Below are 14,105 nucleotides of genomic sequence, written 5' to 3' on the forward strand. Positions count from 1 at the left end.
TGTGTGTGTACCTGTAGACTCAGCTCAGCCAGGGTGACTCCCATAGAGAGGGGCTGCTGGGGGTCTAATATCTGGAACACACAAACCACAATCACACAACTTCCCATAATGCACTGGGAGACAGGAAGTACTAGGAAAGGATGTGAGGAAATGAGACAAGGAGAGATGACGAAAACAGACAAAGAAGAGTAAGTGAGGGAGGTAACGAGACAAGGAGAGAAGAGGTGAGGAAAGGAGACTAGGAGATGAGGTGAGGAAATGAGAGAAGGTGAGGAGAGGAGTTGAGGAGACAAGGAGAGCCAGTGACGAGAGGAGATGAGGAAAGGAGACAAGGATATGAGGTGAGGAGGAAAAAAAGAGAGGTGAGGAAAGGAGATGAGGAAGGATGAGGAGAGAAGACAATGATAGGAGGTGAGGAAAGGTTATAGGAGAGGTGAGGAAAGGAGACGAGGAAGGATGAGGAGAGAAGACAATGATAGGAGGTGAGGAAAGGTTATAGGAGAGGAGAGGAAAGGAGACAAAGAGAGAGGAGGCTGTGAGCGGAGGAGTATGGTCCCCCAGCTCTAGAAACTAACATCGTCCTCATATCGGATATGGATGCTGGTGATCTTGACTTGCAGGTTCTTGATGACTTGCGTGGCCAGCTTCTCAGCAAACGTGTCCTTCTTCTCATCTTTCTGAGGCTTTTCTGAAATCACCAGGACAAGCTACTCAGGCAGCTGATAATGACCAGAACAAGCTACTCAGGCAGCTGATAATGACAAGCTACTCAGGCAGCTGATAATGACAAGCTACTCAGGCAGCTGATAATGACAAGCTACTCAGGCAGCTGATAATGACAAGCTACTCAGGCAGCTGATAATGACAAGCTACTCAGGCAGCTGATAATGACAAGCTACTCAGGCAGCTGATAATGACAAGCTACTCAGGCAGCTGATAATGACAAGCTACTCAGGCAGCTGATAAGGACAAGCTACTCAGGCAGCTGATAAGGACAAGCTACTCAGGCAGCTGATAATGACCGGGACAAGCTACTCAGGCAGCTGATAATGACCAGGACAAGCTACTCAGGCAGCTGATCATGACCAGGACAAGCTACTCAGGCAGCTGATAATGACCAGGACAAGCTACTCAGGCAGCTGATCATGACCAGGACAAGCTACTCAGGCAGCTGATCATGTGTACTGGTTGAAATCCACACAAGTCATTGGAAGATTTAAGATAATGTCTGTTGGTCAAAACTATTGTCACAACACACAATCACATTGACGCGTCACAATCACATTGACGCGTCACAATCACATTGACGCGTCACAATCACATTGACGCGCCACAATCACATTGACGCGTCACAATCACGCAACACACGTACCTACCCTGTTTGTTTTCATGCCGTTTTAAAGATTTTAGACTCTTGAAGCCCTTTTTGTGTTTTTTAATCTTAAATCCTTGATGATTAACGCAGCATTAACAGAGGAAGAGCTGTTAGTGGATCGTCAGTGCAACAGTGACAACCAGACATCAGAGCATGCAGAATAGGTTGAAGACAAAGATAACAACAGTGACAACCAGACATCAGAGCATGCAGAATAGGTTGAAGACAAAGATAACAACAGTGACAACCAGACATCAGAGCATGCAGAATAGGTTGAAGACAAAGATAACAACAGTGACAACCAGACATCAGAGCATGCAGAATAGGTTGAAGACAAAGAGAACAACCAGACATCAGAGCATGCAGAATAGGTTGAAGACAAAGATAACAACAGTGACAACCAGACATCAGAGCATGCAGAATAGATTGAAGACAAAGATAACAACCAGACATCAGAGCATGCAGAATAGGTTGAAGACAAAGATAACAACAGTGACAACCAGACATCAGAGCATGCAGAATAGGTTGAAGACAAAGATAACAACAGTGACAACCAGACATCAGAGCATGCAGAATAGGTTGAAGACAAAGATAACAACAGTGACAACCAGACATCAGAGCATGCAGAATAGATTGAAGACAAAGATAACAACCAGACATCAGAGCATGCAGAATAGGTTGAAGACAAAGAGAACAACAGTGACAACCAGACATCAGAGCATGCAGAATAGGTTGAAGACAAAGATAACAACAGTGACAACCAGACATCAGAGCATGCAGAATAGGTTGAAGACAAAGATAACAACAGTGACAACCAGACATCAGAGCATGCAGAATAGGTTGAAGACAAAGATAACAACAGTGACAACCAGACATCAGAGCATGCAGAATAGGTTGAAGACAAAGAGAACAACCAGACATCAGAGCATGCAGAATAGGTTGAAGACAAAGAGAACAACCAGACATCAGAGCATGCAGAATAGGTTGAAGACAAAGAGAACAACCAGACATCAGAGCATGCAGAATAGGTTGAAGACAAAGATAACAACCAGACATCAGAGCATGCAGAATAGGTTGAAGACAAAGAGAACAACCAGACATCAGAGCATGCAGAATAGGTTGAAGACAAAGAGAACAACCAGACATCAGAGCATGCAGAATAGATTGAAGACAAAGAGAACAACCAGACATCAGAGCATGCAGAATAGATTGAAGACAAAGAGAACAACAGTGACAACCAGATATCAGAGGAGGTTGCCTGACTGGTCCACTACAGAACAGAACCTAATGCCTGACTGGTCCACTACAGAACAGAACCTAATGCCTGACTGGTCCACCACAGAACAGAACCTAATGCCTGACTGGTCCACTACAGAACAGAACCTAATGCCTGACTGGTCCACTACAGAACAGAACCTAATGCCTGGCTGGTCCACTACAGAACCTAATGCCTGACTGGTCCACTACAGAACAGAACCTAATGCCTGGCTGGTCCACTAAAGAACAGAACAGAACCTAATGCCTGGCTGGTCCACTACAGAACAGAACCTAATGCCTAGCTGGTCCACTACACTACTGAACAGAACCTAATGCCTAGCTGGTCCACTACATTATAGAACAGAACCTAATGCCTGACTGGTCCACTACAATACAGAACCTAATGCCTGACTGGTCCACCACAGAATAGAACAGAACCTAATGCCTGACTGGACCACCACAGAACAGAACCTAATGCCTGACTGGACCACCACAGAACAGAACCTAATGCCTGACTGGTCCACTACAATACAGAACCTAATGCCTGACTGGACCACCACAGAACAGAACCTAATGCCTGACTGGACCACCACAGAACAGAACCTAATGCCTGACTGGTCCACCACAGAACAGAACCTACCATGCTGAGGCTCCTTATACACAACACTTTCCAGATTAAACAGCAGCTCTCCAGTCTGAGAGTCTATGTGTCCCGTGAGGCGAGCAGCACAAGGTAGAGAGAGAGCAGTGGTCAGATTAAATACACCATTAGCAGCACAAGGTAGAGAGAGAGAGCAGTGGTCAGATTAAATACACCATTAGCAGCACAAGGTAGAGAGAGAGAGCAGTGGTCAGATTAAATACACCATCAGCAGCACAAGGTAGAGAGAGAGAGCAGTGGTCAGATTAAATACACCATCAGCAGCACAAGGTAGAGAGAGAGAGAGCAGTGGTCAGATTAAATACACCATCAGCAGCACAAGGTAGAGAGAGAGAGCAGTGGTCAGATTAAATACACCATCAGCAGCACAAGGTAGAGAGAGAGAGCAGTGGTCAGATTAAATACACCATCAGCAGCACAAGGTAGAGAGAGAGAGAGAGCGAGCAGTGGTCAGATTAAATACACCATCAGCAGGACAAAGTAGAGAGAGAGAGAGCGAGAGCAGTGGTCAGATTAAATACACCATCAGCAGGACAAGGTAGAGAGAGAGCAGTGGTCAGATTAAATACACCATCAGCAGGACAAGGTAGAGAGAGAGCAGATGTCAGTCCACTAGTTTAACTCCTGTCTCCTCACCCCTGTGATGTCAGTCCACTAGTTTAACTCCTGTCTCCTCACCCCTGTGATGTCAGTCCACTAGTTTAACTCACCTCTGTGATGTCAGTCCACTAGTTCAACTCCAGTCTCCTCACCTCTGTGATGTCAGTCCACTAGTTTAACTCCTGTCTCCTCACTCCTGTGATGTCAGTCCACTAGTTTAACTCCCGTCTCCTCACCTCTGTGATGTCAGTCCACTAGTTTAACTCATGTCTCCTCACCTCTGTGATGTCAGTCCACTAGTTTAACTCACCTCTGTGATGTCAGTCCACTAGTTTAACTCCCGTCTCCTCACCTCTGTGATGTCAGTCCACTAGTTTAACTCCTGTCTCCTCACTCCTGTGATGTCAGTCCACTAGTTTAACTCCCGTCTCCTCACCTCTGTGATGTCAGTCCACTAGTTTAACTCCCGTCTCCTCACCTCTGTGATGTCAGTCCACTAGTTCAACTCCCGTCTCCTCACTCCTGTGATGTCAGTCCACTAGTTTAACTCCCGTCTCCTCACCTCTGTGATGTCAGTCCACTAGTTTAACTCCCGTCTCCTCACCTCTGTGATGTCAGTCCACTAGTTTAACTCCTGTCTCCTCACTCCTGTGATGTCAGTCCACTAGTTTAACTCCCTGTGATGTCTCCCTAGTTTAACTCACCTCTGTGATGTCAGTCCACTAGTTTAACTCCTGTCTCCTCACCCCTGTGATGTCAGTCCACTAGTTTAACCCCCGTCTCCTCACCTCTGTGATGTCAGTCCACTAGTTTAACTCCCGTCTCCTCACTCCTGTGATGTCAGTCCACTAGTTTAACTCATGTCTCCTCACCTCTGTGATGTCAGTCCACTAGTTTAACTCATGTCTCCTCACCTCTGCGAGCAGCCATCAGTAGCGCCTCCTCAATGCGCTGCAGCTCCTTCTGCTTGGCCTCCTGCTGGTAACGCTCCTCCTTCGCGGCGTCATACTTTATCGCTTTGAAACAACACACCACGGGACATAGTTAATAAACACAATGTTGGAATTACAATATTCAGAGCTTCAGGTGATGTTTGGTACTTAAATCACTTTGAACAAGACAACATGGTTTCATAGTGGATACACATAGAACTGTTGATAGAACAAGACAACATGGTTTCATAGTGGATACACATAGTTCTGTTGGTTTTCATATGAACTTTCTTTCATTGTCAAGAAACCAAAGGCACAATTCCAGTCATATTAGCATCCCCTGATAGTTGATAATCCCAGTCATATTAACAACCCATGATAGTTGCTGATAATCCCAGTCATATTAACAACCCATGATAGTTGCTGATAATCCCAGTCATATTAACAACCCATGATAGTTGCTGATAATCCCAGTCATATTAACAACCCATGATAGTTGCTGATAATCCCAGTCATATTAACAACCCATGATAGTTGCTGATAATCCCGGTCATATTAACAACCCATGATAGTCGCTGATAATCCCAGTCATATTAACAACCCATGATAGTTGCTGATAATCCCAGTCATATTAACAACCCATGATAGTTGCTGATAATCCCAGTCATATTAACAACCCATGATAGTTGCTGATAATCCCAGTCATATTAACAACCCATGATAGTTGCTGATAATCCCGGTCATATTAACAACCCATGATAGTTGCTGATAATCCCAGTCATATTAACAACCCATGATAGTTGTTGATAATCGTTCGTGTCCATGGATAACTCAAGGTCTTGGTGTCCAGTGGTTGCCTAGCAGCAGAGGTGTTTTCTCTAGATGTGTCAGCCAAACAGATTAATATCACATCTAAAACACACAGTACAGGATGAAGGGCTTGGCAATACATTGTCTTATCTCTTATTAAAGAATCTTATGTAAAATGTCGCAATTGAATGTGAAATGACACTGGAACTTCCATTCAACTAATGATATCTGAATGACCTTCTGAATGACCTTCTGAATGACCTTCTGAATGACCTTCTGAATGACCTTCTGAATGACCTTCTGAATGACCTTCTGAATGACCTTCTGAATGACAAGGATGTAAAACACTATCTGCCTGTTAGTAGATTGGAGCTGGTGTTTAATGGAAGTATAAACCCCATAACCAACCAAGGATGTAAAACACTATCTGCCTGTTAGTAGATTGGAGCTGGTGTTTAATGGAAGTCCACACATCAGAGGGACAGATAATGACTTAAAGCGGATATACAGGTATTCAGATATCTACAGATATCCATGTTTTCTCAAGACAAAACCTTGCCATCGAAAACAGCTCCCCCCCAAACAAAAAAAAAAAAGTCTGGAGAAGCTCAGAAGATTCCAGAATAAAACCCACAATACAACCATTCTAATACTACACACTACAGTACCAGTGTTAAATCATCAAGCTGAAACGACTAGCGGTATAGTCTGGTTCTGGGGAGATACTGGTCGTGGAGGCTTTTATTCTCGCCCCTCACTAAGACACCGGATTTAAATAAATCAAAGGAAGGTATTTCAGTCCGGGCCATGATTCGCTGATTCAGTTGTGTTACTGCAGGGCTGGAACAAAAGCCTGCACACCCAGACTCTCTCCAGGACAGGAGTTGGAGAACCCAGTGTTAAACAAAGGAGAAGTAGGTCATTCACAGAGTCCAGAGAGAGACTTGATTGGTCTCAGTTCACCACCCTGAACCCAGACTGGAGGATCCTCTTACCATTGTATGGACATGTACGTAACTGAGACACAGCTGAAACACAGATAGCGCCATTGAAATAGATCTTCCTAAGGAGCGTTGATGGCTGGAGGCCACTGTAACTCATTATAGTACAGGACATTATTACAGTGGCATAACAGTCATCATGACAGTATTTAGTGGCACAACAGTCTACAGGACAGTATTACAGTGTCACACGTCTTATAATCAAGTGTCACAAATCTCAAAGAGTGTTGTTATGAATCAATTCATGACACTGGCATGTAGGGCTAGATGTAGGCCAACACTAAATCATTTGGAATCCTTTAGAATCCTTTAGAATAGTTTGGAATCATTTGGAATCTTTTATATTCATTTGGAATCTTTTATATTCATTTGGAATCTTTTATATTCATTTGGAATCTTTTATATTAATTTAGAATCTTTTATATTCATTTGGAATCATTTAGAATCATTTGGAATCATTTAGAATCATTTGGAATCATTTAGAGCCATAGAACACAAAGATAGAGGGTATAAACGGTTCCTTACTTGCTCCAGGAACCACCAGCAGATAGAGACCATCTAACGTTGCAACTACAGCATCATTGTACAAGTTCTTCCAAGGGATCTTCAATGTCAGTTTTCCTGAAAAACAACAAGATCCTCAAGTCAAAGGGAAGTCAAGAGGATGCAATAATAACAGAGTTATTTAACAGTCTTACCTCATGGTGTTCTGTATTATCTAACTACAATAACATCTGAGTTATTTAAGTCTTACCTCATGGTGTTCTGTATGATCTAACTACAATAATATCTGAGTTATTTAACAGTCTTACCTCAATGGTGTTCTGTATTATCTAACTACAATAACATCGGAGTTATTTAAGTCTTACCTCTAGGTGTTCTGTATTATCTAACTACAATAACATCTGAGTTATTTAAGTCTTACCTCATGGTGTTCTGTATTATCTGACTACAATAACATCTGATGACTGAAGTCGAAGTCCATAATGAACATGCTTCCTCTATTCCTCTGGAGAAAATAACAGACCAGACACGAGACATACTGCTAGAGGTGTTGAACTGAACCCTGTTCTGTCCATCTATGAGAAATACTGCTAGAGGTGTAGAACCCTGTTCTGTCCATCTACGAGACATACTGCTAGAGGTGTAGAACCCTGTTCTGTCCATCCACGAGACATACTACTAGAGGTGTAGAACTGAACCCTGTTCTGTCCATCTACGAGACATACTGCTAGAGGTGTTGAACCCTGTTCTGTCCATCCACGAGACATACTGCCAGTCTAAGGCACTGCATCTCAATGCTAGAGGCGTCACTACAGACACCCTGGTTTGAATGCAGGCTGTATCACAACCGGCCGTGATTGGCAATCCCATAGGGCGGCTCTGAACTAAGACCCAAAACTACTCTGAACTAAGACCCAGAATCAGAGTCACTGAACGACCCTCTGAACTAAGACCCAGGATCGACTGACGCTACTGATTTGTTTCATGCTTCATGGATTAGCCCAGAGTTCTAGCCCAGAGTTCTAGCCCAGAGTTCTAGCCCAGAGTTCTAGCCCAGAGTTCTAGCCCAGAGTTCTAGCCCAGAGTTCTAGCCCAGAGTTCTAGCCCAGAGTCTGATTAAGCACTACCAAGGCTGTAGACCTACGAATGATACTTGAGAAAACAACATGAAGAAAATAAACAAGAGGGCCGCCGGTACTCACCAATCTGACCAGCTTTCACTTTAAATGGAACATCCAGCTCACTCTGTAACAGAAATAACAGACCAGGATCAACATCATTAGACCAGGATCAACAGACCAGGATCAACATCATTAGACCAGGATCAACAGACCAGGATCAACAGACCAGAATCAACATCATTAGACCAGAATCAACAGACCAGGATCAACAGACCAGGATCAACAGACCAGGATCAACATCATTAGACCAGAATCAACAGACCAGGATCAACATCATTAGACCAGAATCAACAGACCAGGATCAACATCATTAGACCAGAATCAACAGACCAGGATCAACATCATTTGACCAGAATCAACAGACCAGAATCAACAGACCAGGATCAACAGACCAGGATCAACATCATTAGACCAGAATCAACAGACCAGGATCAACAGACCAGAATCAACAGACCAGAATCAACAGACCAGAATCAACAGACCAGGATCAACAGACCAGGATCAACATCATTTGACCAGAATCAACAGACCAGGATCAACATCATTTGACCAGGATCAACAGACCAGGATCAACAGACCAGAATCAACAGACCAGGATCAACAGACCAGAATCAACAGACCAGGATCAACAGACCAGAAGCAACAGACCAGAAGCAACAGACCAGAAGCAACAGACCAGAAGCAACAGACCAGGATCAACAGACCAGGATCAACAGACCAGGATCAACATCATTTGACCAGAATCAACAGACCAGAATCAACATCATTAGACCAGAATCAACAGACCAGGATCAACATCATTAGACCAGAATCAACAGACCAGGATCAACATCATTAGACCAGAATCAACAGACCAGAATCAACAGACCAGGATCAACAGACCAGGATCAACATCATTAGACCAGAATCAACAGACCAGAATCAACAGACCAGGATCAACAGACCAGGATCAACATCATTTGACCAGAATCAACAGACCAGGATCAACATCATTTGACCAGAATCAACAGACCAGAATCAACAGACCAGGATCAACAGACCAGGATCAACATCATTAGACCAGAATCAACAGACCAGGATCAACATCATTAGACCAGAATCAACAGACCAGAATCAACAGACCAGAATCAACATCATTAGACCAGAATCAACAGACCAGAATCAACAGACCAGGATCAACAGACCAGGATCAACATCATTTGACCAGAATCAACAGACCAGGATCAACATCATTTGACCAGAATCAACAGACCAGAATCAACAGACCAGGATCAACATCAACAGACCAGAATCAACAGACCAGAATCAACATCATTAGACCAGAATCAACAGACCAGGATCAACATCATTAGACCAGAATCAACAGACCAGGATCAACAGACCAGAATCAACAGACCAGGATCAACAGACCAGGATCAACATCATTAGACCCGTAACATACAAGTCTTTTAAGATGAGTCACTTGAATGGAAGCTAAAGGAGACAGTGGGAGATTATAGACGGACAGTCTGAGAGGAACGTGGGTCTCCTGGCAGAGCAGCAGACACTCTAATAATGTGTTCTAACTTCTACCACACCTCTACGGAACACTACAGCCCTGACCGCCAGGCTTCACCCTCCATCTCTACAGCCCTGACCGCCAGGCTTCACCCTCCACCTCTACTGAACACTACAGCCCTGACCGCCAGGCTTCACCCTCCACTGAACACTACAGCCCTGACCGCCAGGCTTCACCCTCCAACTCTACTGAACACTACCGCCCTGACAGCCAGGCTGCACCCTCCACCTCTACTGAAAACCAGGCTTCACCCTCCACCTCTACTGAACACTACAGCCCTGACCACCAGGCTTCACCCTCCACCTCTACTGAACACTACCGCCCTGACCGCAAGGGCTTCTTGCCCCTCCACCTCTACTGAACACTACAGCCCTGACCAGGCTTCACCCTCCACCTCTACTGAACACTACAGCCCTGACCACCAGGCTTCACCCTCCACCTCTACTGAACACTACAGCCCTGACCACCATTCTCTGTACAGAGTCTATAATTGATATAATGATGACACAGGCCTCTGTGAGGTGAGGGGCAATAGGGATGGATCAGAACCAGACCTAGTCTACCTGAGCCTCTGTGAGGTGAGGACAATAGGGATGGATCAGAACCAGACCTAGTCTACTGAGCCTCTGAGTGAGGGCAATAGGGATGGACACCTGGAAAGTAAATAACATCTATTTAAAATGGCAGGCTACACATGTTGATGACAAAGTAATGCAGACTTACCAAAGCATTTTCTTTAACTTTCAAGTTTTCCAGAACAACTTGTGCCTGGACAGAAGATGAGAGAACACAGGTTAATAGTGATAATACAATGGGTACACTGGTTGCAAGTCTGCTTGGTGCGTACCACGAGTCACAGGAAGTCTGCCACTTGATGCGTATACACTAGTTGCAGGAAGTCTGCTTGATGTGTATACACTAGTTACAGGAAGTCTGCTTGATGTGTATACACTAGTCACAGGAGATGTGTGGCGGGTACACTAGTCACAGGAAGTCTGCTTGGCGCGTTTACACTAGTCACAGGAAGTCTGCTTGATGCGTATACACTAGTTGAGAGTCTGCGATGCGTATACACTAGTTACAGGAAGTCTGCTTGATGTGTATACACTAGTTACAGGAAGTCTGCTTGATGTGTATACACTAGTTACAGGAAGTCTGCTTGATGTGTATACACTAGTTACAGGAAGTCTGCTTGATGCGTATACACTAGTTACAGGAAGTCTGCTTGATGCATAGATCTAGATGTTACATTTTATTTATTTTACCTTTATTTAACTAGGCAAGTCAGTTAAGAACAAATGCTTATTTTCAATGATGGACTAGGAACAGTAGGTTAACTGCCTGTTCAGGGGCAGAACGACAGATTTGTACCTTGTCAGCTCAGGGATTCGAACTTGCAACCTTTCGGTTACTAGTCCAAAGCTCTAACCACTAGGCTACCCTGCCTCCCCAGATCTAGACTTTACTAGCCGGTCACAGTGAGTTAGCTTAGGTCGTAGACGTTCTCAGAGTGCGTTAAGCGTAGGTCTAGACGTTACATCCTGATGAGTGAGTTAGCGTAGGTCTAGACGTTACATCACAGTGAGGTGAGTTAGCGTAGGACGTTACATCACAGTGAGGTGAGTTAGCGTAGGTCTAGACGTTACATCACAGTGGTGAGTTAGCGTAGGTCTAGATGTTACAGTGAGGTGAGTTAGCGTAGGTCTTGACGTTACATCCCGTAGGTCTGTTACATCAGTAAGGGTGAGTTAGCGTAGGTCTAGACGTTACATCACAGTGAGGTGAGTTGCGTAGGTCTAGACGTTACATCACGGGAGGTGAGTTAGCGTCTAGGGTACATCACAGACGTAGGTACATCACAGTGAGGTGAGTTAGCGTAGGTCTTGAACGTTACATCACAGTGAGGTGAGTTAGCGTAGGTCTAGACGTTACATCACAGTGAGGTGAGTTAGCGTAGGTCTAGACGTTACATCACAGTGAGGTGAGTTCGTGAGTCAGTAAGTGTCCAGTAAAGCACGTCTGGTGAAACCGTGTTGTTGATCACCTCTGACGGCAGTCACAGGACTGTAAAGGTGATCTCATCACGACAGGTAACTGCCTTCAAGGTGTGACATAAGCATTCATAGTGTTGTGAGGTAAAGTGAGCTTGCTTTGAAGATGGAACAGTCATGTGATCATAATCTCTTCAGAATATGTTGTTGGTAGGACTGTACTCCTTCGCCCTCCCATTCACATATCTAGTGTTAAAACGTATGCCTTTTTCCATCAATGATTGAATTAAACAACATCAATTTAGTGTAGAGTTTAGATATTATTAACCTGGAGAAACACTACCGTGGTCAAAACAATGACCTTATCTGACCTTTGGCCTTTTATCAAGGACCAAGGGGTAACCTCCGGTATGAAAACAACAACGGCAGAAGACTTCCTTAGTGAAACAGACAGATCGACAGACCATACAGCAGGTTACAACCAACAGACTAACGTTGAACCATGAAGCTCTGTATAAGGCCTGCGATCGACGGTTGAGACACGATACGATAACTAGGACGACAGAGAATAAAACAGGACTAGTAAAAGGAATCTGTTCGTCACTGTTTGGTATTTGTAGTAAGGGTTTTCCCCTGCTATGAGCCAATAGCGTACAACAAAAACTAAATGGTGCTGCCGGATATCTTTGGTCTTCCTAGGACATATGACACTTATGCAAATGTGATACAATGGCTGTTATCTGGCTTCAACGTTCCAAAGATATAGGCTAGTACTGTGGTCTACCCATGACAAAAATAAGAGCCCTGTCCAGCTAAGAATCATAGATTCCAGCTACCCGTGTAAATCCGACTACGTGTAGATCCGACTACGTATTAATGCGACTACCGTGTCATCGACTACCCGTAATGTCGACTACCCGTGTCGACTACGATGTGCTGACTACAGTATTAATCACGACGCGCTACGATATTAATGCGACTTCTACGTATTAATCCGACTACCGCGTCGCGACTACCGCGTGCTTGACTACGCGTGTAGCGACTACAGCATTAACCCGACTACCGCGTGCCGACTACGCATTAACCCGACTACACACCATTAACCACGACTTCGCATTAACCACGACTACGCATTAATCCGACTACCGCATTAATCGACTGCACTAATCTGACAGCCGCATTAATCCGACTACCGCATTAATCCAACTACCGTATTAAAATCCAACTACCGTATTAAAATCCAACTACCGCATTAATCCAACTACCGTATTAATCCTGGTGTCAGGTTCGGTGTGCCAAACATGGGGACAAAGCTCCTACCCTCCTACCACGTCCACCATCTCTCACCGCTCAGACGACAGGAAGAGTAATGACAGGAACGGCTGAAGGCCCCAGCAGTCACAATGGTTTCTGCAGGTATTATAGTGACGGTGGGCGTGGACGGTGTTGCCTACAGACTGCAGTATCCTGAACTTCCTTCATAGCAAACATTGCAGTGACAACTCAAAACGTCAAGTACTTTCTTCATGTCAGTTTGCCAGGATCAACATGTTGATTGTTATAGGCCTCCTCTTTCACCAGCTGTATGTGTGACTAAATAATTATATTTCACATTCTAATGTATACCCTAGTAGCTAGGTAAATACTATCTAGCTTTGCAACTGACTGTGGCTTATCCTGGGCACGGTCCGTTTCTGCTCTCTTGCCAACTCCTTATTGAATGGTTTTGCCGTTGGCTTGACAATGATAGCGATGGAATTGGCAAGAGCACAAAAATATCTGGGACCAGGCTAGTAAAGTCTAGCTCTGTGCCCAGGCTAGTAAAGTCTAGCTCTGGGCCCAGGCTAGTAAAGTCTAGCTCAGGGCCCAGGCTAGTAAAGTCTAGATCTGTGCCCAGGCTAGTAAAGTCTAGATCAGGGCCCAGGCTAGTAAAGTCTAGCTCTGGGCCCAGGCTAGTAAAGTCTAGCTCTGGGCCCAGGCTAGTAAAGTCTAGCTCTGGGCCCAGGCTAGTAAAGTCTAGCTCTGGGCCCAGGCTAGTAAAGTCTAGCTCTGGGCCCAGGCTAGTAAAGTCTAGATCAGGGCCCAGGCTAGTAAAGTATAGATCAGGGCCCAGGCTAGTAAAGTATAGATCAGGGCCCAGGCTAGTAAAGTACAGATCAGGGCCCAGGCTAGTAAAGTATAGATCAGGGCCCAGGCTAGTAAAGTATAGATCAGGGCCCAGGCTAGTAAAGTATA

General features: G+C 44.7%; 1 protein-coding gene across 1 annotated transcript in view; it reads right to left on the reverse strand.

The window, feature by feature from the left end:
- LOC135532517 (intermembrane lipid transfer protein VPS13C-like) overlaps positions 1-10,647 on the reverse strand; it is a gene marked incomplete at both ends in the record, with an annotated part of 97,537 nt that extends 86,890 nt beyond the window's left edge. Inside the window, 8 exon segments of the mRNA XM_064959996.1 lie at positions 12-71; positions 576-688; positions 3,273-3,335; positions 4,808-4,909; positions 6,631-6,663; positions 7,162-7,257; positions 8,343-8,385; positions 10,603-10,647. Of these exon segments, the coding sequence (XP_064816068.1) occupies positions 12-71; positions 576-688; positions 3,273-3,335; positions 4,808-4,909; positions 6,631-6,663; positions 7,162-7,257; positions 8,343-8,385; positions 10,603-10,647 (555 nt within the window).
- Between the last annotated feature and the right edge of the window lie 3,458 nt (positions 10,648-14,105).

Source organism: Oncorhynchus masou, unplaced genomic scaffold (genome assembly GCF_036934945.1).
Source record: "Oncorhynchus masou masou isolate Uvic2021 unplaced genomic scaffold, UVic_Omas_1.1 unplaced_scaffold_1890, whole genome shotgun sequence".
Taxonomy (NCBI): Eukaryota; Metazoa; Chordata; class Actinopteri; order Salmoniformes; family Salmonidae; genus Oncorhynchus; species Oncorhynchus masou.